This window comes from Panulirus ornatus, chromosome 73, assembly GCF_036320965.1.
Source record: "Panulirus ornatus isolate Po-2019 chromosome 73, ASM3632096v1, whole genome shotgun sequence".
NCBI classification, from domain to species: domain Eukaryota; kingdom Metazoa; phylum Arthropoda; class Malacostraca; order Decapoda; family Palinuridae; genus Panulirus; species Panulirus ornatus.
Window position 1 is genome coordinate 11,058,701 of NC_092296.1, and position 20,115 is coordinate 11,078,815.

At 36.3% G+C, this 20,115-nt stretch overlaps 1 protein-coding gene across 3 annotated transcripts; it reads left to right on the forward strand.

Moving 5' to 3' along the window:
* Nucleotides 1–12,762: 12,762 nt before the first annotated feature.
* LOC139748162 (GTP-binding protein 4-like) lies at nt 12,763–14,959 on the forward strand. 3 transcript variants are annotated; one of them, XR_011712552.1, is made up of 3 exons: nt 12,763–12,832; nt 13,762–13,836; nt 14,022–14,959. XR_011712552.1 is itself a non-coding variant. In XM_071660875.1 (3 exons), the coding sequence occupies exons 1-3, from the start codon at nt 13,593–13,595 to the stop codon at nt 14,211–14,213; spliced, it is 279 nt and encodes a 92-aa protein (XP_071516976.1). In that variant the 5' UTR covers nt 13,033–13,592; the 3' UTR covers nt 14,214–14,959. The 3 variants fall into 3 exon arrangements, 1 of the variants encoding a protein (XP_071516976.1); XR_011712553.1 differs by lacking the exon at nt 12,763–12,832 and adding an exon at nt 12,856–12,879; XM_071660875.1 differs by lacking the exon at nt 12,763–12,832 and adding an exon at nt 13,033–13,604.
* The last annotated feature ends 5,156 nt before the right edge of the window (nt 14,960–20,115 follow it).

Genomic DNA, 20,115 nt, shown 5'->3' on the forward strand with positions numbered 1-20,115 from the left:
GATGAATTGGAGCATTTGTATACCCCGGGGTTTATGTGCTGTCAGTGGATTGAATCAAGGCTGTGAAGCGCGGGTAACCATGGAAAGCTTTGTAGGTATGTATATTTTCGTGTTGGACGTATGTATATACATGTGTAATGGGGGGGGGTTGGGCCATTTCTTTCGTCTGTTTCCTTGCGCTACCTCGCAAAAAGCGGAGACAGCGACAAAGGATAAAAAAAAAAAATATATATATATAATATATATATCATAATATATATATATAAATAAATATATATATATACTCCCTTTTGGGGAGGGGGGAAAGAATACTTCCCACTATTCCCTGCGTGTCCCTAGAAGGGGACAAAAGGGGGGAGCGGGCTGGAATTTCCCCCCCTCATTCGTTTTTTTTCAATTTTCCAAAAGAAAGGAACAAAGAAGGGGCCAGGTGAGGATATTCCCTCGAAGGCCCAGTCCTCTGTTCTTAAAAGCAAAACCTCGCTATCGCGGGAAAGGCGAATAGTACGAAAAAAAGAAAAGAATATATATATATTATCCCTGGGATAGGGGAAAAGAATATTTTCCCACGTATTCCCGCGTGTCGTAGAAGGCACAAAAAGGGGGAAGGGGGCCCCGGGGGCTGGAATCCTCCCCTCTCATTTTTTTCTTTTCTTTTTTTTTCCAAAAAAAGGGAGCAAAGGGGGGGTTCGGGGGAGAATATCCCTCAGGGGCCCAGTCCTCTGTTCTTGACGCTACCTTGCTACCCGCTGGAAAAGGCAATAGTATGAAAGAAAAAAAAAAGATATATTTTAATATTATTTTTTAAATTTATTTGCTTTAATCGCTGTCCTCCCCTCATTAGCGAGATAGCGCAAGGAAACAGACGAAAGAATTGCCCAACCCCACCCACATACACATGTATATACAACACGTCCACACACGCAAATATACATACCTGTACATCTAAATGTACACATATAATACACAAAACAGACATATACATATATAAAAACATGTACATAATTCACATTAACTGCCCCTATTCATTCCCATTGCCACCCTGCCACACAGGGGAATAACAACCCCCCCCTCCTCAGGGTGTGGGGTACGCTAAGGAAAAGCCCAACAAAGGCCACTTTATTCACACTCAGTCTCTAAGCTGTCATGTAATAATGCACCAAAACCACAGGGCTCCCTTTCCAAAACCAGGTCCCCAGAACTTTCCATGGTTTACCCCAGACTTCACATGCCTGGTTCATCCATTGCCCGCACATCAACCCTGGGTATACCGCACTGTTCCAATTCACTCTATTTTTTTCAAGCCTTTCACCCTCCTGATGTTAAAGCCCCATTGCTCAAATCTTTTTCACTCCATCCTTCCCCCTCCAATTTGGTCTCCCCTTCTCCTTCTTCCCTCCACCTCTGACCCCATGTATCCTCTTTGTCAATCCTTCCCACTCATTCCTCATTTTGTCCAAACCATTTCAAAATATATATTATCCCTGGGATAGGAGAAAGAAAAACCTCCTGCATATTCCCTGTGTGCAGTAAAAAGGGCGACTAAACGTGGGAGCTAAAAACTTGCTCCCTTCCTGATTTCCCTTTTCCAAAAGAAGGAAAAAGATGGTGGGCTAAATGAGGTTTTTTTCCTTCTAAGCTCAGTCATCTTTTTTTGATGCCATCTTTGAAATTTTCATAGAATGAAGTAGCATTTACAGAATCTGTTCTTGAACCATTTGGACATGGAGAAGAGTTCTTTTCCTTCACTTTCCTTTACTTTTGATGGTAAAACATGGAGACCTTCCTTGATTCTTATAAACCCAAGACATCCATTTTGTTAATGTAAGTTTCCTCAAACACAACCTTCTACCTGGAAGGAGAATTTGTATGATGCTAAGAAGCCATCCTCAGATCAGGCAGTTGGTCTCAGGATTCTTTGAAGGTATTTGAAAACCCCACCTCATCAATGCTGCTTATGGAGTGAAACAGTGGCTTGTCTTTGGGTTTCCAGATGACCATTTTCACTTGAAGATGTTCGTGGGTAATCCTGCTATGTTTCACATCCCTAAGGACATAGTATAATTGTAAAAAAAATTTTTTTAAAAGCTATGTTTATAAAAGAATGTTCATTTGTCTTCTCTAAGGGGGAGCCTCACAGATAAGGGAAGGACAGAGTTCCCTTCTTTTAGATTTAACTGCTGTTTCCCAGGGTTTCCAATCAAAGGTATTGAATATACTTTAGTCCATTTGTTGTTTAAATTCATCCTCCTTCCCTCACTGTATTTGGGAAAATGTACCCTGGTATGCAATGTGTGTGCTTTTGGAAACCTGTCTGTCACAGACGACAGAATATCCAGTTGACTGGAACCTTTAGGGGAATTTGGGTCATGTGTTAAAACAGCTTATCCATTTTGAAACTTTATGCATTTGCTTAAGTCATAGCAACATGTTTGAATACTGGCTGTTTCTTTTCCTAACAAAGAAAAGCAGTTAATCTATCACAATCCTCCCCTCTTCCTAAAGAGGCCAAATTTAGAATGCCTTATCTAAGTCTACAAAATTTCATGTGAAGAAAACAGTAATTGTTATTTTCCCAATCTTAAAAGGGTGTTTGCGTCCTCCCCTTCTATTCCGAAAAGGAGGAGTTTTCATTTATCTATGTCTTACTGTCTCTCAGGGAGAGGGTCTTTGGGGGGCAGTGAACTGGTCTTTAGGCAGTTTCCCAAAGAAATAAAATGGGAGTTTTTTAAAACAAAAAAAAATTTTGGATCGTCTTTTAATTACTTCCCCCTCACTGAAAAAGTTAAAAAAGAACACTTTGTGAGGCCTATGACAGACTTTACTTAGTCTTTCACTGTGGATCTGTCTATCTATTTTTTTTCTCTGAAAATTTTTCCAATGGGAACTTTCCCCCAAGGGGTGGCAAAGGCAACAGTCTCCATAAGTAAAGAAACTCTAGTGCGCTTCGTAGGCCTTTAGTGCCTCACCCTTAACATTTCCACTTGGCAGAGGGCAAGTCAATTAGTGTTGCAAAGGCTTCCTACCTAATATTCCTGATGACAACTTCTATCTAAATTTCTTCCACCTCTATTACATAATGCTCTACTTAAAGTTCCTGCCCTTTTGCCAAAAGGCAGGGTTAAACACATACTGTTCCAGCAGGAAAATCTAAGTTACAAACAATGAACCCGCAAGAGTTAAGGTTGTCAAAGTGTTCAATGACAGGGGAAAAATGTATGTTTGGGGAAAAGAAAGAAAAGACAGCTGCCTAGGTCAGAGGGTGCAACTTCACAGCCACTTAAGTGCTGGCTCACAATGCAGATTTAACTAACCTTCCCCATACTCAAACGGTAGTGCGGTAATGTACCTCCCTGGTCATTGGCGCCTACCAACTACTGTAGAAAGGGGGGTAAATGTCCCTTATTTTTCACTTTATTTATTTATTTTTTTTTTTGTCAGCTGTGGTTGGTTATATATACACCATGGTATTTTTTTCCTCAGTGCAGCTGGATTTAAATATATATATATATATATACTGCCATTATGCCTGTAGTACATCCCATGCAGCTTCCAAACACTACCCCCCATAATTTTCTTCAAACCAGACAGATCAATAATTGGGGATTAAGGAGCTAGTAAAAAGATTTTTGGGCTCTAACTTATATTTTTGAGGGTATGTCACTGTTGCAAGAAAAGGTGAAAAACCTTTAGTATTCTCGATTTTTTTGTGACAAAAACACTTTGAAAAAGACCACTTTTCTCAATATTCCAGAAAAAACCCTAAGTTTTGCCTTATATCGGGAGGCAGATCAGCATACATCAAAGTCTTTTTATGCAAATGAACATTGCTTCAGTGGTTGAGTTGAAATTTTCCCTTGTATTTAGAAAATTATATTCTGATTAATCATTGAAACCCTAACCTTTGGAGTTTATTTTTTAAGAATATTTGAGAATACCTAGCATATGAGGACTGTCTTAGACAGTCATCACAACTTAGAAAATTTATTGGTACATTTTAGTACACCCCAAAATGATGTTACTGTCATTAAAAATTTCATACACAACCTGGCAATTAAAGGGTGATGACTGTAGGCTTAACATATCCTCACAATTTCACCCAAAGAAAATTCTCCCTTTAAACTCCCAAGAAATAAGCATCTTCAATGATAGTTCAAGCCTTTCGATGTTTTTCAGCATCAAAAGGAAAATATGCCAGACATGGCTAAGAGTACTGAACACCTCTTAAAAAAAAAAAAAATCACCGATCAACCATACTAACCTTTCTGATTTATCCGTGGGGTTAGTGAATTTTTGAAGAACTCTCGGATGTGACTGAAGTGTATATTTTGTTTCAGCTTTTTTGTACAAATTAAAGTTGGTGACATTTTTTTCATTTCTTTTCCCATTTATTTTACCTTTAGACCCTTTTAATTAACTCCCAGGCCTTTTTGTGATAAACTTTCCTCAAATCTTTACTGGGAAAACCCCAGTTGCTTCGTGCAGCCCAAGTGGAAGCTTTCTAAAGTCATAGATATTTTACAATCTGATAGATTTTCAAAAGTTTAGTTGCTTAACCTCTTCAAATGAATATTTTTTTCCTTTTATTCCTTGGCCTCTAGATGGCAAGGTAGTGATTATATAGGATGTCCATGTATGAGAATCTTTTCTTGGATAACCCAAGATTATTCTCGAAAAATGAATGTTTAATATAAAAAAAAAGCCATGTTTTCATCAGCTCTTGGAAAGCATTGCCAAGTAAGCTTCATAACCCTCTTTCTAGTTCAGTCTGTTAAAGATATTTTTGACTTTTCTGGAGATTATCGGGGAAATATATTGTGCTCCTTAGAATCATGAAATTCCATATGGTGAAAATTATGTGTATGAATTGAAAAATACATGATTGAGGAATCTGGGTTCTACATTACCTTCCTCATGAACCCTTGTTGACGAACATCAGCGAAAGGGGTCTTTGGCTCCTATCTACTTCTTTCATCAGACTTGGATATTGTGCATTTTTCCTTTGTTGCTCAGGGGATTCATTCCTTCAGAAAATACTTATTCCAGTTTCCTTTTGATTGCCAATGATGGTATTTTCTTATTTTGAAGTTTTTCTGTGCACCCCATACTTTGCATGGTATGCTCTTGTGCATGCAGAACAGGCTTACAAGAGTGAAAAGTAGATTTTTGAAATTAGGGGAAAAAATTCTGGATTATTTGCTCTGCATGATCTGCAGATCTAAGCTCTAAATAGCCGAAAGTGAGTGGGTCATTAACAATAATTTCTGTGGCAGTTTGGTCAAAGGTGAACTCAAAATATTTAAGCTGCCGTTGGATGACAGCTGCAGGGGAAGCCAGTGTTTACCCACCAGAAAGGTTGGAGTTAGAAGATCCTAACCCAGATTTTCTAAGAGGATATCCCAAAGAATCAGATATGCCTGTGAGACACCACTGGAGAGAGATGAACTTTTCTAATTTTAGATACCTACATTTTTCCATAACAGATAAATGTATCAGAATGACTTTTACTTTGGTTTATTTCTTTATGCCTGTGCTGACATGTTTGTAGTGAAGTTTTTGTGAATGAAGTTCAGCTGAAAACAAAGAATCCATGGACCTCATGCTACTGCTAATAAAGATTTGACAGTAATATTGTCTCCACCACTAACAATTCTATATGATATGCTACTTTCTCTTTTCAGATCACTAATACTGCCTTGTTAGCTAATTTCCCTGTTTCGAACACAAAGTATCTGCCACTTTTCTCATTTGTTCACTTCTTTTAAAAGATTCAGCAGTCCAATAATGATATTTATTTTACTTATCTGTTTAACTGCTTTTACCTTAAGGATGATAACACACACCACTGTAAAATAAAATCTGTTCACTGTTTTTGCTTTAAGGATGATAACACATGCCACTTGTAAAATAAACAGATGTTGCATGTCTTGTAAACTTTGAATTTTGTGATTTTATTGCCATTTTTCTCCAGATTTATGTCTATTTTCCTTTGCTCTACCAGCATTTCTCTTAATCCTACTATGTTGAACTCTTCAGCTAAACTGTCGTCAAGGATAAACTGTCCTCGCACTCATAAGTTATCGGTGCAGAAGTATTCAACGTACACAACATAGTGATTGAATGTCTCCCCACACTGATGATAAAGGTGATAAAGACAACTTTTTTGTTCTGTGTGATTAATTATGATTATGCATTCTGCTGCTGTTCCAAACTGTCACAACAAAACTTCTGACCGTAGTACACCTTAACTAAACATACCCAACATTTCTATCAAGCTATATTTTACTGGAGCAAATCTCCATACATGTGGTTATTTACAGACAACGAAAGTCGTCTCAAGTTACAGTACTTACAAAATGCTGAGCACCTGAGAACACACACACACACACATCTGCTGCTCTCACAGTTCATATCCATAAATTAAAGCTTCATATAGTCACTATAAGTAACCCCTTCCAACCCCTGATTGTGGTAATGTGCCAACACACTTAAACATAGTAAGCAAGTAAAACAACCATACTTACTACAGACAGCATTAAAAATTTCATACTTATATAGATGACTTTTGATATAAGTAATTGTTAAAGAAAAACAATATTCTGTACAATATATATATATATATATATATATATATATATATATATATATATATTTTTTTTTTTTTCATACGATTCGCCATTTCCCGCATTTGCGAGGTAGCATTAAGAACAGAGGACTGGGCCTTAGAGGGAAAATCCTCACCTGGCCCCCTTCTCTGTTCCTTCTTTTGGAAAATTAAAAAAAAAACGAGAGGGGAGGATTTCCAGCCACCCGCTCCCTCCCCTTTTAGTCGCCTTCTACGACACGCAGGGAATACGTGGGAAGTATTCTTTCTCCCCTATCCCCAGGGATATATATATATATATATATATATATATATATATATATATATATATATATATATATATATATATATATATATATATTCACTGAGAACCAATCACTTTCCTCTCTTCCTACACGTACACATGCCTTACATCCTCGATAAAAACTTTTCACTGCTTCTAACAACTTTCCTCCCACACCATATATTCTTAATACCTTCCACAGAGCATCTCTATCAACTCTATCATATGCCTTCTCCAGATCCATAAATGCTACATACAAATCCATTTGCTTTTCTAAGTATTTCTCACATACATTCTTCAAAGCAAACACCTGAGCCACACATCCTCTACCACTTCTGAAACCACACTGCTCTTCCCCAATCTGATGCTCTGTACATGCCTTCACCCTCTCAATCAATACCCTCCCATATAATTTACCAGGAATACTCAACAAACTTATACCTCTGTAATTTGAGCACTCACTCTTATCCCCTTTGCCTTTGTACAATGGCACTATGCACGCATTCCGCCAATCCTCAGGCACCTCACCATGAGTCATACATACATTAAATAACCTTACCAACCAGTCAACAATACAGTCACCCCCTTTTTTAATAAATTCCACTGCAATACCATCCAAACCTGCTGCCTTGCCGGCTTTCATCTTCCGCAAAGCTTTCACTACCTCTTCTCTGTTTACCAAATCATTTTCCCTAACCCTCTCACTTTGCACACCACCTCGACCAAAACACCCTATATCTGCCACTCTATCATCAAACACATTCAACAAACCTTCAAAATACTCACTCCATCTCCTTCTCACATCACCACTACTTGTTATCACCTCCCCATTTGCGCCCTTCACTGAAGTTCCCATTTGCTCCCTTGTCTTACGCACTTTATTTACCTCCTTCCAGAACATCTTTTTATTCTCCCTAAAATTTAATGATACTCTCTCACCCCAACTCTCATTTGCCCTTTTTTTCACCTCTTGCACCTTTCTCTTGACCTCCTGTCTCTTTCTTTTATACATCTCCCACTCAATTGCATTTTTTCCCTGCAAAAATCGTCCAAATGCCTCTCTCTTCTCTTTCACTAATACTCTTACTTCTTCATCCCACCACTCACTACCCTTTCTAATCAACCCACCTCCCACTCTTCTCATGCCACAAGCATCTTTTGCGCAATCCATCACTGATTCCCTAAATACATCCCATTCCTCCCCCACTCCCCTTACTTCCATTGTTCTCACCTTTTTCCATTCTGTACTCAGTCTCTCCTGGTACTTCCTCACACAGGTCTCCTTCCCAAGCTCACTTACTCTCACCACCCTCTTCACCCCAACATTCACTCTTCTTTTCTGAAAACCCATACAAATCTTCACCTTAGCCTCAACAAGATAATGATCAGACATCCCTCCAGTTGCACCTCTCAGCACATTAACATCCAAAAGTCTCTCTTTCGCACACCTGTCAATTAACACGTAATCCAATAACGCTCTCTGGCCATCTCTCCTACTTACATAAGTATATATATATATATATATATATATATATATATATATATATATATATATATATATATATAATATATATATTTTTTTTTCTTTGTCGCTGTCTCCCGCGTTTGCGAGGTAGCGCAAGGAAACAGACGAAAGAAATGGCCCAACCCACCCCCATACACATGTATATACATACGTCCACACACGCAAATATACATACCTACACAGCTTTCCATGGTTTACCCCAGACGCTTCACATGCCTTGATTCAATCCACTGACAGCACGTCAACCCCGGTATACCACATCGCTCCAATTCACTCTATTCCTTGCCCTCCTTTCACCCTCCTGCATGTTCAGGCCCCGATCACACAAAATCTTTTTCACTCCATCTTTCCACCTCCAATTTGGTCTCCCTCTTCTCCTCGTTCCCTCCACCTCCGACACATATATTCTCTTGGTCAATCTTTCCTCACTCATTCTCTCCATGTGCCCGAACTATTTCAAAACACCCTCTTCTGCTCTCTCAACCACGCTCTTTTTATTTCCACACATCTCTCTTACCCTTACGTTACTTACTCGATCAAACCACCTCACACCACACATTGTCCTCAAACATCTCATTTCCAGCACATCCATCCTCCTGCGCACAACTCTATCCATAGCCCACACCTCGCAACCATACAACATTGTTGGAACCACTATTCCTTCAAACATACCCATTTTTGCTTTCCGAGATAATGTTCTCGACTTCCACACATTCTTCAAGGCTCCCATAATTTTCGCCCCCTCCCCCACCCTATGATCCACTTCCGCTTCCATGGTTCCATCCGCTGCCAGATCCACTCCCAGATATCTAAAACACTTCACTTCCTCCAGTTTTTCTCCATTCAAACTCACCTCCCAATTGACTTGACCCTCAACCCTACTCTACCTAATAACCTTGCTCTTATTCACATTTACTCTTAACTTTCTTCTTTCACACACTTTACCAAACTCAGTCACCAGCTTCTGCAGTTTCTCACATGAATCAGCCACCAGCGCTGTATCATCAGCGAACAACAACTGACTCACTTCCCAAGCTCTCTCATCCCCAACAGACTTCATACTTGCCCCTCTTTCCAAAACTCTTGCATTCACCTCCCTAACAACCCCATCCATAAACAAATTAAACAACCATGGAGACATCACACACCCCTGCCGCAAACCTACATTCACTGAGAACCAGTGAATATATATATATATATATATATATATATATATATATATATATATATATATATATATATATTATCCCTGGGGATAGGGGATTAAGAATAGTTCCCACGTATTCCCTGCGTGTCGTAGAAGGCGACTAAAAGGGGAGGGAGTGGGGGGCTGGAAATCCTCCCCTCTCGTTTTTTTTTTTTCCAAAAGAAGGAACAGAGGGGGCCAGGTGAGGATATTCCAAAAAAGGCCCAGTCCTCTGTTCTTAACGCTACCTCGCTAATGCGGGAAATGGTGAATAGTTTAAAAGAAAAGAAAGAAATATATATATATATATATATATATATATATATATATATATATATATATATATATATCTTTTTTTTTGGTTTTCCCTGTCCAAAATAATTTCACTCTTAAACAATCATCCTCCATCCTTGCCAATATATCACCTTTCCTTCTACATTCATTCCATGTCATAATACATTCAACTATTTTATATAGGATAGAGTGAAAGAGGCACTAAGGGTATTGGGGATTGAACAGTCAGGAGGATGAAAGGCATACATGAAACAATGAATTGGATGAATGTGGTATACACTAGGTGACATTCTGTCAATGGGATTGACTGGGGCATACAAAGTGGCCACCATTTACCTTGGAATAGTCTATGGGGATTGGCTGTGGATGGTAGGCTGCTGTTTTGGTTTATTTTACATGACAGCTAAAGAGTGAATATGTGCAAATGAGGATATTGGTTATCTGTTCTGCTCCTATTTTAGCTCAATAAGGAGGGTAAAGCCGTTTTGTAAAAATATATATATATATATATCCCTGGGGATGGGGGAGAAAGAATACTTCCCACGTATTCCCTGCGTGTCGTAGAAGGCGACTAAAAGGGGAGGGAGCGGGGGGCTGAAAATCCTCCCCTCTCACTTTTTTTTTTAATTTTCCAAAAGAGGGAACAGAGAAGGGGCCCAGGTGAGGATATTCCCTCAAGGGCCCAGTCCTCTGTTCTCAACGCTACCTCGCTAATGCGGGAAATGGCGAATAGTATGAAAAAATATATATATATATATATATATATATATATATATATATATATATATATATATATATATATATATATATATATACAATGTTGTATGGTTGCGAGGCGTGGGCTATGGATAGAGTTGTGCGCAGGAGGATGGATGTGCTGGAAATGAGATGTTTGAGGACAATGTGTGGTGTGAGGTGGTTTGATCGAGTAAGTAACGTAAGGGTAAGAGAGATGTGTGGAAATAAAAAGAGCGTGGTTGAGAGAGCAGAAGAGGGTGTTTTGAAATGGTTTGGGCACATGGAGAGAATGAGTGAGGAAAGATTGACCAAGAGGATATATGTGTCGGAGGTGGAGGGAACGAGGAGAAGAGGGAGACCAAATTGGAGGTGGAAAGATGGAGTGAAAAAGATTTTGTGTGATCGGGGCCTGAACATGCAGGAGGGTGAAAGGAGGGCAAGGAATAGAGTGAATTGGAGCGATGTGGTATACCGGGGTTGACGTGCTGTCAGTGGATTGAATCAAGGCATGTGAAGCGTCTGGGGTAAACCATGGAAAGCTGTGTAGGTATGTATATTTGCGTGTGTGGACGTATGTATATACATGTGTATGGGGGTGGGTTGGGCCATTTCTTTCGTCTGTTTCCTTGCGCTACCTCGCAAATGCGGGAGACAGCGACAAAGCAAAAAAAATATATATATATATATATATATATATATATATATATATATATATATATATATATATATATATATATTCTTTTTTTCATACTATTCGCCATTTCCCGCGTTAGCGAGGTAGCGTTAAGAAGAGAGGACTGGGCCTTAGAGGGCATATCCTCACCTGGCCCCCTTCTCTGTTCCTCCTTTTTTTGGAAAAAAAAAAAAAACGAGAGGGGAGGATTTCCAGCCACCTGCTCCCTCCCCTTTTAGTCGCCTTGTAAGACACGCAGGGAATACGTGGGAAGTATTCTTTCTCCCCTGTCCCCAGGGATATATATATATATATATATATATATATATATATATATATATATATATATATATAGGGGAATAGTGAATACAGTGTACTCGGTATACCTCAAAGTTACATAAAACATTAGGTCCACTTAAACTGTGAAAATAGGTGTCTCCACAGATCTTACCCCACGCACGACACTATTAGGCCGAGTGAAGTACAGGTTTCTTGTGGAATTCATTTGCTAGCGGTAATATGGGAAGGAGGAGCGAGATATTAGGTCAGGGTATGGGTAGTGAACTATAGTTAAGTCGCACAAACATTAATCGCACCAAGCTGAGCCGCACTAAATTTCGCAGATTAAGCTTGCTCTAACATTTTGGGATTATATGAAAGGGATTTGCTGTAGTTAACTAATACAAAATAGAGCAAGGGTGATCTAAGTTTGGGATGGGGCATATGCAAGGGTGTGTGTGGCAATGGGTGTTCCCCCTCCCCTTATGAACAACACAATGTTCAATAAAGTTAATGTTACCGATGATTCATATATTCTCTTAATTATTCTAATTCTTTTTAATTAATGAGAAGAAAAAAAACTATGGTCATTTTATTTGCACTAGTGTTGAAGAACACAACCTTGACAATTTCAATACTTTCCCAAAACACTGACTCAAGTTTACAATGAAATTTTCCATACTAGTAGAAACGTAATGATTCATTTTTATGTTCAAAACATCCTGGGTTACTGCGATCGGCTGTTTCTTAGATGAAAATTTTCTTTTCCAAAATGGTCGCTAGGCTCATAATAAACTTACAGCTGTATTCATCATGAGAATCTCAATTACATAGAAATTATATTTAACATCCTATTTTCTCAAAAGCAGTTAAGTTTCCAAGATACATTGTCCTTTTACATACCATTTTAATTTTGCGTGTATCATTCTCTCACCGAGTTGGTAGTTCACTTCCCCTGAAAGTTCGTAATCCCCCCACCCCCCTCCTTTTCCCCTTGGAAAGTTTTGAATTTTCCCTTCTCCCTCCCTTGACCAAAATTTTGATATTTGCATGTGCATGGAAAGATGATAATTTAGAGAGAGAGAGAGGATGGGGGTATTGATTTTTCGAGGGAGAGGGTGGGCGGGTGTGTTTGTTGTCGTCATTTGTTCGCTGTCAGACTTAACCGCTGACGAGCCTGTACGCTGGGACTGTTTGCTACCCAGTAATCTTGCTAGTTCCACGAGGTAGTAACTTACATGGATAGATAGGTAAGTGGAATTGTTTTGATTGCAAACGTGGCTATTTACACATTTAGGTCAGTCATTATATTATTTCTGGCTTAGACATGAGACGCTAGTTCTCTTTATACCTGATCAGACGTAGGGAGGTCTGTTTGTATGTGTGTATCGAGTACTTTTAACAGCTTTTTGGTATCATGGAATTCTCGTAAGGGGTTTTGTAAGACATTAAGTGCCAAAGGAAGTTTAACACCTGAATCAGTGTAGGATGGTTATTTACTTACCTTCAACATCCTTATTGTTCGAATTTTGGATTTGTTTTTACTATCGTCACGAGACTGAGAGATACAATACTTAACATATGGAAGTGTTAGTATGGTAGATAGAGACGGTAAATGCCATGGGAACGTGATTACTATCCTTTTTTTTATCTTGAAATCTAATTCTTTTGTAGGCAGGGCTGTGAAAGAAATTATGGGATTATTTGTGAAAAAGTTAGTGCTTTACTGGTGGAACCTGGTCTTCCAAAACACAGCACATATTGCACAACACAATCTACGTATAACTGCCCATTGCACTATAGTTACACTTAGGCCACCCCGAGCACACATACCCAACGTGTGCCAATAATGGTACACCTGAGGACAGATTGTCATTGATGAGAGCCTGTGACAAGCTTAATTTGGGGGAATCTTCACACCAGTATGCTTAAGTGCAAGAACTTCTTAATACCACTATAAACTAAGAAAATGTAATAATGTAACTACACATCTTTATAAGTAATGGAGACATGTGGAACAAGGTTAGTTTGTTTAGGAAGCTGCTACTAAGTAGTTGGTTGGGTTTGTGCTTATATTGACCTCTTGGTGATTGTGAAAAGGTGCTTCCTAAAAATATATAATGCACCTTTTTTGCACGTATATTATGATTCTATTACAATTTTGATATTTTTGTTACAGATTCAGCTCCTAGAACAACATTTAAAGATGTCACACTACAACTTCAAAAAGATTACATGTGTTCCAACAGCTAAGGTGATTTGATGTTTGAATTGTATATTGTATTGAAGTGAAATGTGAATAACCAGTTTTGTTATATATGTGTACATATATATTTATAATACTTCATCGTCCATATTTTTATTGGAATGCAATGTATTTCAGTATTCAAGTATGTTGAAATTTCTGAATGACATCATCAGGTATAATGTATGTTTCAGGACTTTACAGACATCATACTCTCCAAGACACAACGAAAGACGCCTACAGTTATTCACAGGCACTTTAAGATATCTCGCATACGTGCTTTTTACATGAGAAAAGTAAAATACACTCAGCAGAATTTCCACGACAGGTTATCAGCAATTCTAACTGAATTCCCCAAATTAGAGGTAAGTCTGGTTGTACTATAACTGCTAAAATTTTTCTTTTGAGGAATTGATTCTTTGGAAAGCTTTAAGAGAATCTTTATGACTTCCAGGAGTTAGAAACCTCTAACCTCTACTTTCCAGTAAGGTTCTTGCCTCCTGCTTGCTACTCAGCCATTCTTAGATAGTGACATTAGGTTGCCCTGAATATGATTTCTTTCCAATTTATTTTTTCTGAACTGAAGCAGGGCATATGAAACGTCAGGGGTAAGCTATGGAAATGTCTGTGGGGCCTGAATGTGGATAGGGAGCTGAGGTTTTGGTACATTACACATGACAGCTAGAGAATGAGTGTGAGTGGATGTGGCCTTTTTTGTCTGTTTCCTGGCACTACCTTGCTGATGCAGGGGGTGGCGTTGCTGTTTCCAGCAGCGCCGGGAATGGATAAAGTCGAGCAAGTATGAATATGTCAACATGTGTTTATATTTTTTTTTTTTTTTTTTATACTTTGTCGCTGTCTCCCGCGTTTGCGAGGTAGCGCAAGGAAACAGACGAAAGAAATGGCCCAACCCCCCCCCCCATACACATGTATATACATACGTCCACACAGGCAAATATACATACCTACACAGCTTTCCATGGTTTACCCCAGACGCTTCACATGCCTTGATTCAATCCACTGACAGCACGTCAACCCCGGTATACCACATCGCTCCAATTCACTCTATTCCTTGCCCTCCTTTCACCCTCCTGCATGTTCAGGCCCCGATCACACAAAATCTTTTTCACTCCATCTTTCCACCTCCAATTTGGTCTCCCTCTTCTCCTCGTTCCCTCCACCTCCGACACATATATCCTCTTGGTCAATCTTTCCTCACTCATTCTCTCCATGTGCCCAAACCATATATATATATATATATATATATATATATATATATATATATATATATATATATATATATATCTATGTGTGATTTTTTTGAAAAATAGATTTTCTTGAAATTTTCAGCATAGATACTTTTATGTATGCTGAATACGAATCTGTTATCAAAATCTCAAAATTTAGATAATCAGTCAAGTAATTAGCATTTAAATTTTATAATTAGTCCAGGTGCTAATTAAACGGTTAATGTTATGAATTACAGTCTTTTGACACCAAATACTGAAATACCATATGAAATAACTTCTATACCCAGATTTTCATTAAAATCTGAGCAAGTTGAAAATCTGAGCAAAAAATCCAAGACTATATAGCCTAGGATTTTTCTTGATTTTTTTGAAAAAATAGATTTTCTTGAAATTTTTAGCATAGATACTTCTGTATATGCTAAATACGAATCTGTGGTTAAAATCTAAAAATTCTTGTAATTAGTCGAGTAATTAGCATTTAAATTATATCATAATTAGTCCAGCTGCTAATTAAACGGTTAATATAATGAATTACAGTCTTTTGACACCAAATACTTAAATACCATATAGAATAACATCTGTACACAGATTTTCATTAAAATCTGAGGAAGTTGAAAATCTGAGCAAAAAAATCCAAGGCATATATATATATATATATATATATATATATATATATATATATATATAGCCTTGGATTTTTCTTGATTTTTTTGAAAAAATAGATTTTCTTTAAATTTTCAGCATAGACACTTGTGTATGCTGAATACGAACCTGTGGTCAAAATCTAAAAATTCGTATAATTAGTCAAGTAATTAGCATTTAAATTTATAATTAGTCCAGGTGCTAATTTAAAGGGTTAATATTATGAATCAATCTTTTGACTCCAAAAACTTAAATACCATATAAAATAACATCTATACACAGATTTTCATTAAAATCTGAGGAAGTTGAAAATCTGAGCAAAAAAAATCCAAGGCCTTGGACTTCTCTTGATTTATTTGAAAAATAGATTTTCTTGAAATTTTTAGCATAGATACTTCTGTATATGCTGAATACGAATCTGTGGTGAAAATCTAAAAATTCGTATAATTTGTCGAGTATTTAGCATTTAAATTTTATCATAATTAGTCCAGCTGCTAATTAAACGGTTAATATTATGAATTACAGTCTTTTGACACCAAATACTTAAATGCCATATAAATTAATATCTATACACATATTTTTATAAAAATCTGAGAAAGTTGAAAATCTGAACAAAAAGAATCCAAGGCTATAGTCTACTTTTTTTTTATGAAAAAAATATATTTTCTTGAAATTTTCAGCACAGATAGGGTTAATATTATGATTCACAGTCTTTTGACTCCAAATACTTAAATGCCGTATAAAATAATATCTATACACATATTTTTTATAAAAATCTGAACAAGTTGAAAATCTGAACAAAAAAAATCCAAGGTTATACCCTTGGATTTTTTTTTATGGAAAAATAGATTTTCTTGAAATTTTCTTCATAGATACGTTTGTGTATGCTGAATACGAATCTCTGGTCAAATCTAAAAATTCTTATAATTAATCGAGTAATTAGCATTTAAACTTTATTATAATTAGTCCAGGTGCTAATTAAACAGTTAATATTATGAATTAGTCTTTTGACACCAAATACTGAAATACCATATAAAATAACATCTATACACAGATTTTCATTAAAATCTGAGGAAGTTGAAAATCGGCAAAAAAGATCCAAGCCTAGGATTTTTCTTTATTTTTTTGAAAAAATATATTTTCTTGAAATTTTTAGCATAGATACTTCTGTATATGCTGAATACGAATCTGTGGTTAAAACCTAAAAATTCTTATAATTAGTCGAGTAATTAGCATTTAAATTTTATTATGACTAGTCGAGGTGCTAATTAAACGGTTAATATTATGAATTAAAGTCTTTTGACTTGAAATTCTTAAATACCATATAGAATAACATATATACACAGATTTTCAATAAAATCTGAGGAAGTTGAAAATCTGAGGGAAACAAATCCAAGGCTATATCCATGGATTTTCCTTGATTTTTTGAAAAATAGATTTTCTTTAGATTTTCAGCATAGATACTTTTATGTATGCTTAATAAGAAACTGTGGTCAAAATCTAAAAATTCAGATAATCAGTCGAGTAATTAGCATTTAAATTTTATCATAATTAGTCTAGGTGCTAATTAAACGGTTACTATTATGAATTACAGTCTTTTGACACCAAATACTTAAATACCTTATAAAATAACATCTGTACACAGATTTTCATTAAAATCTGAGGAAGTTGAAAATCTGAGGGAAACAAATCTAATGGATTATAATCCATGGATTTTTCTTGATTTTTTTGAAAAAATAGATTTTTAAATGTAAATTTTCAGCATAGACACTTCTTTGTATGCTGAATACGAATTTGTTGTTAAAATCTAAAAATTTGTATAATTAGTCGAGTAATTAGCATTTAAATTTTATAATTAGTCCAGGTGCTAATTAAAAGGGTTAATATTGTGAATCATAGTCTTTTGACTCCAAATACTTAAATACCATATAAAATAACATCTGTACACAGATTGCCATTAAAATCTGAGGAAGTTGAAAATCTGAGCAAAAAAAAAATCCAAGGCTATAGCCTTGGATTTTTCTTGATTTTTTCTGAAAAAATAGATTTTCTTGAAATTTTTAGAATAGATACTTCTGTATATGCTGAATACGAATCTGTGGTTAAAATCTAAAAATTGGTATGGTTAGTCAAGTAATTAGCATTTACGTTTTATCAATTAGTGCAGGTGCTAATTAAAGGGTTAATATTATGAATCACAGTCTTTTGACTCCAAATACCTAAATACCATATAAAGTAACATATATACACAGATTTGTATTAAAATCTGAGGAAGTTGAAAATCAGCCATAAAAATGGGTTTTTCTTGATTTTTTGAAAAATTAGGTTTTCATTAAAATTTTAGCATAGATCCTTCTGTATATGCTGAATACGAATCTGTGGTTAAAATCTAAATATTCGTATATTTTGTCGAGTAATTAGCATTTAAATTTTATCATAATTAGTCCAGGTGCTAATTACAAGGGTTAATATTATGAATCTCTGTCTTTTGACTACAAATACTTAAATACCTTATAAAATAACATCAGTACACAGATTTTCATTAAAATCTGAGGAAGTTGAAAATCTGAGCAAAAAAAAATCCAAGGCTCTAACCTTGGATTTTATTTTATTTTTATGAAAAATTATATTTTCTTCAAATTTTCAGCATAGATACTTTTGTGTATGCTGAATACGAATCTGTGGTCAAAATCTGAAAATTCGTATAATTAGTCGAGTAATTAGCATTTACATTTTATAATTAGTGCAGGTGCTAATTAATGGGTTAATATTATGAATCACAGTCTTTTGACTCCAAATACCTAAATACCATATTAAGGAACATCTATACACAGATTTGTATTAAAATCTGAGGAAGTTGAAAATCCGAGCAAAAAAAAAAAAAATGCCAGGCTATAGCCTTGGATTTTTTGATTTTTTTTGGAAAAAATAGATTATCTTGAAATTTTTAGGATACTTCTGTATATGCTGAATACAAATCTGTGGTTAGAATATAAAAATTCGTATAATTAGTTGAGTAATTAGCATTTAAATTTTATCATAATTAGTCCAGGTGCTAATTAAAAGGATTGATATTATGGATCACAGTCTTTTGTCTCCAAATACCTAAATACCATATAAAATAACATTTTTACATGGATTTTTTTTAAAATAGGAAATTGAAAATCAAAAAAATGCCTTGGATTTTTCTTTATTTTTTTAAAACAATAGATTTTCTTTAAAATTTTAGCATAGATACTTCTGTATATGCTGAATACGAATCTGCGGTTAAAATATAAAAATTCGTATAATTAGTCAAGTAATTAGCATTTAAATTTTATCATAAGTAGTCTCGGTGCTATTTAAACGGTTGATATTATGAATTACAGTCTTTTGACACCAAACACTGAAATACCTTGGATTATTCTTGATTTTTTTTGAAAAAATAGATTTTCTTGACATCTTTAGCATAGATACTTTTGTATATGCTGAATACGAATCAGTGGTTAAAATCTAAAAATTCGTATATTTAGTCTAGTAATTAGCATTTAAATTTGATAATTAGTCCAGGTGCTAATTACGAGGGTTAACATTATGAATCACTGTCTTTTGACTGCAAATACTTAAATACCATATAGAATAACATCTGTACACAAATTTTCATTAAAATTTGAGGAAGTTGAAAATCGAGTAAAAAAAAATCTAAGCCTTGGAATTTTCTTGATTTTTTTTGAAAAAATAGATTTTCTTGAAATTTTCATCATAGACACTTTTGTGTATGCTGAATACGAATCTTTGGTCAAAATCTAAAATTTCGTATATTTAGTCGGGTAATTAGCATTTAAAATTTATAATTAGTCCAGGTGCTAATTAAAAGGGTTAATATTATGAGTGCGCGGTACACCCAGCTGTCGATCATGCAGCGTCACACCAGCCGTCGATAGACCGTCACCGTCGATAGACCATCACCGTCGATAGACCGTCATCACCACTCGCCTCCTGTCCATCCGAGACTCCCCAGGAGAGAGGCTGGCTGGCACACGTGGTCCCTCACCAGAATGAGGTTAGCTGGGCTGTGTGGCAGCTGCCTGCCAGGCCGGACCAGAAGTGCGGGTTTACTCCAAAGAAGTCTACATTTCCCTGTTACTGGAAGGAGAGTGGCAGCCTCGACGACCTTCACAGGAGCCTTTCGAAAAGGTCTTCGGGCACGAATCTCTCACACAAACTGGTCCTTCAGGGAAACGCTGGGAGACGACAGGGTTCATCTGGTCGATGGCGTCTGGTAATTACCATAGATAATACTGAAAGATTAAAAGCGTCGTAGGCCTCTCATGTGAACCAACGGTGGGCGTAGTAGTTCTCCATGGAATGCCTCCATGATAACGTAGATGTCCTCCTCCCACGGGGTCCAACTCAG

Bases quoted from the DNA above. Each gene is read 5' to 3' on its own strand.
- LOC139748162 (XM_071660875.1), top strand. The intron at 13,837-14,021 runs GTGATTTGATGT...TGTATGTTTCAG, and splicing joins CATGTGTTCCAACAGCTAAG to GACTTTACAGACATCATACT.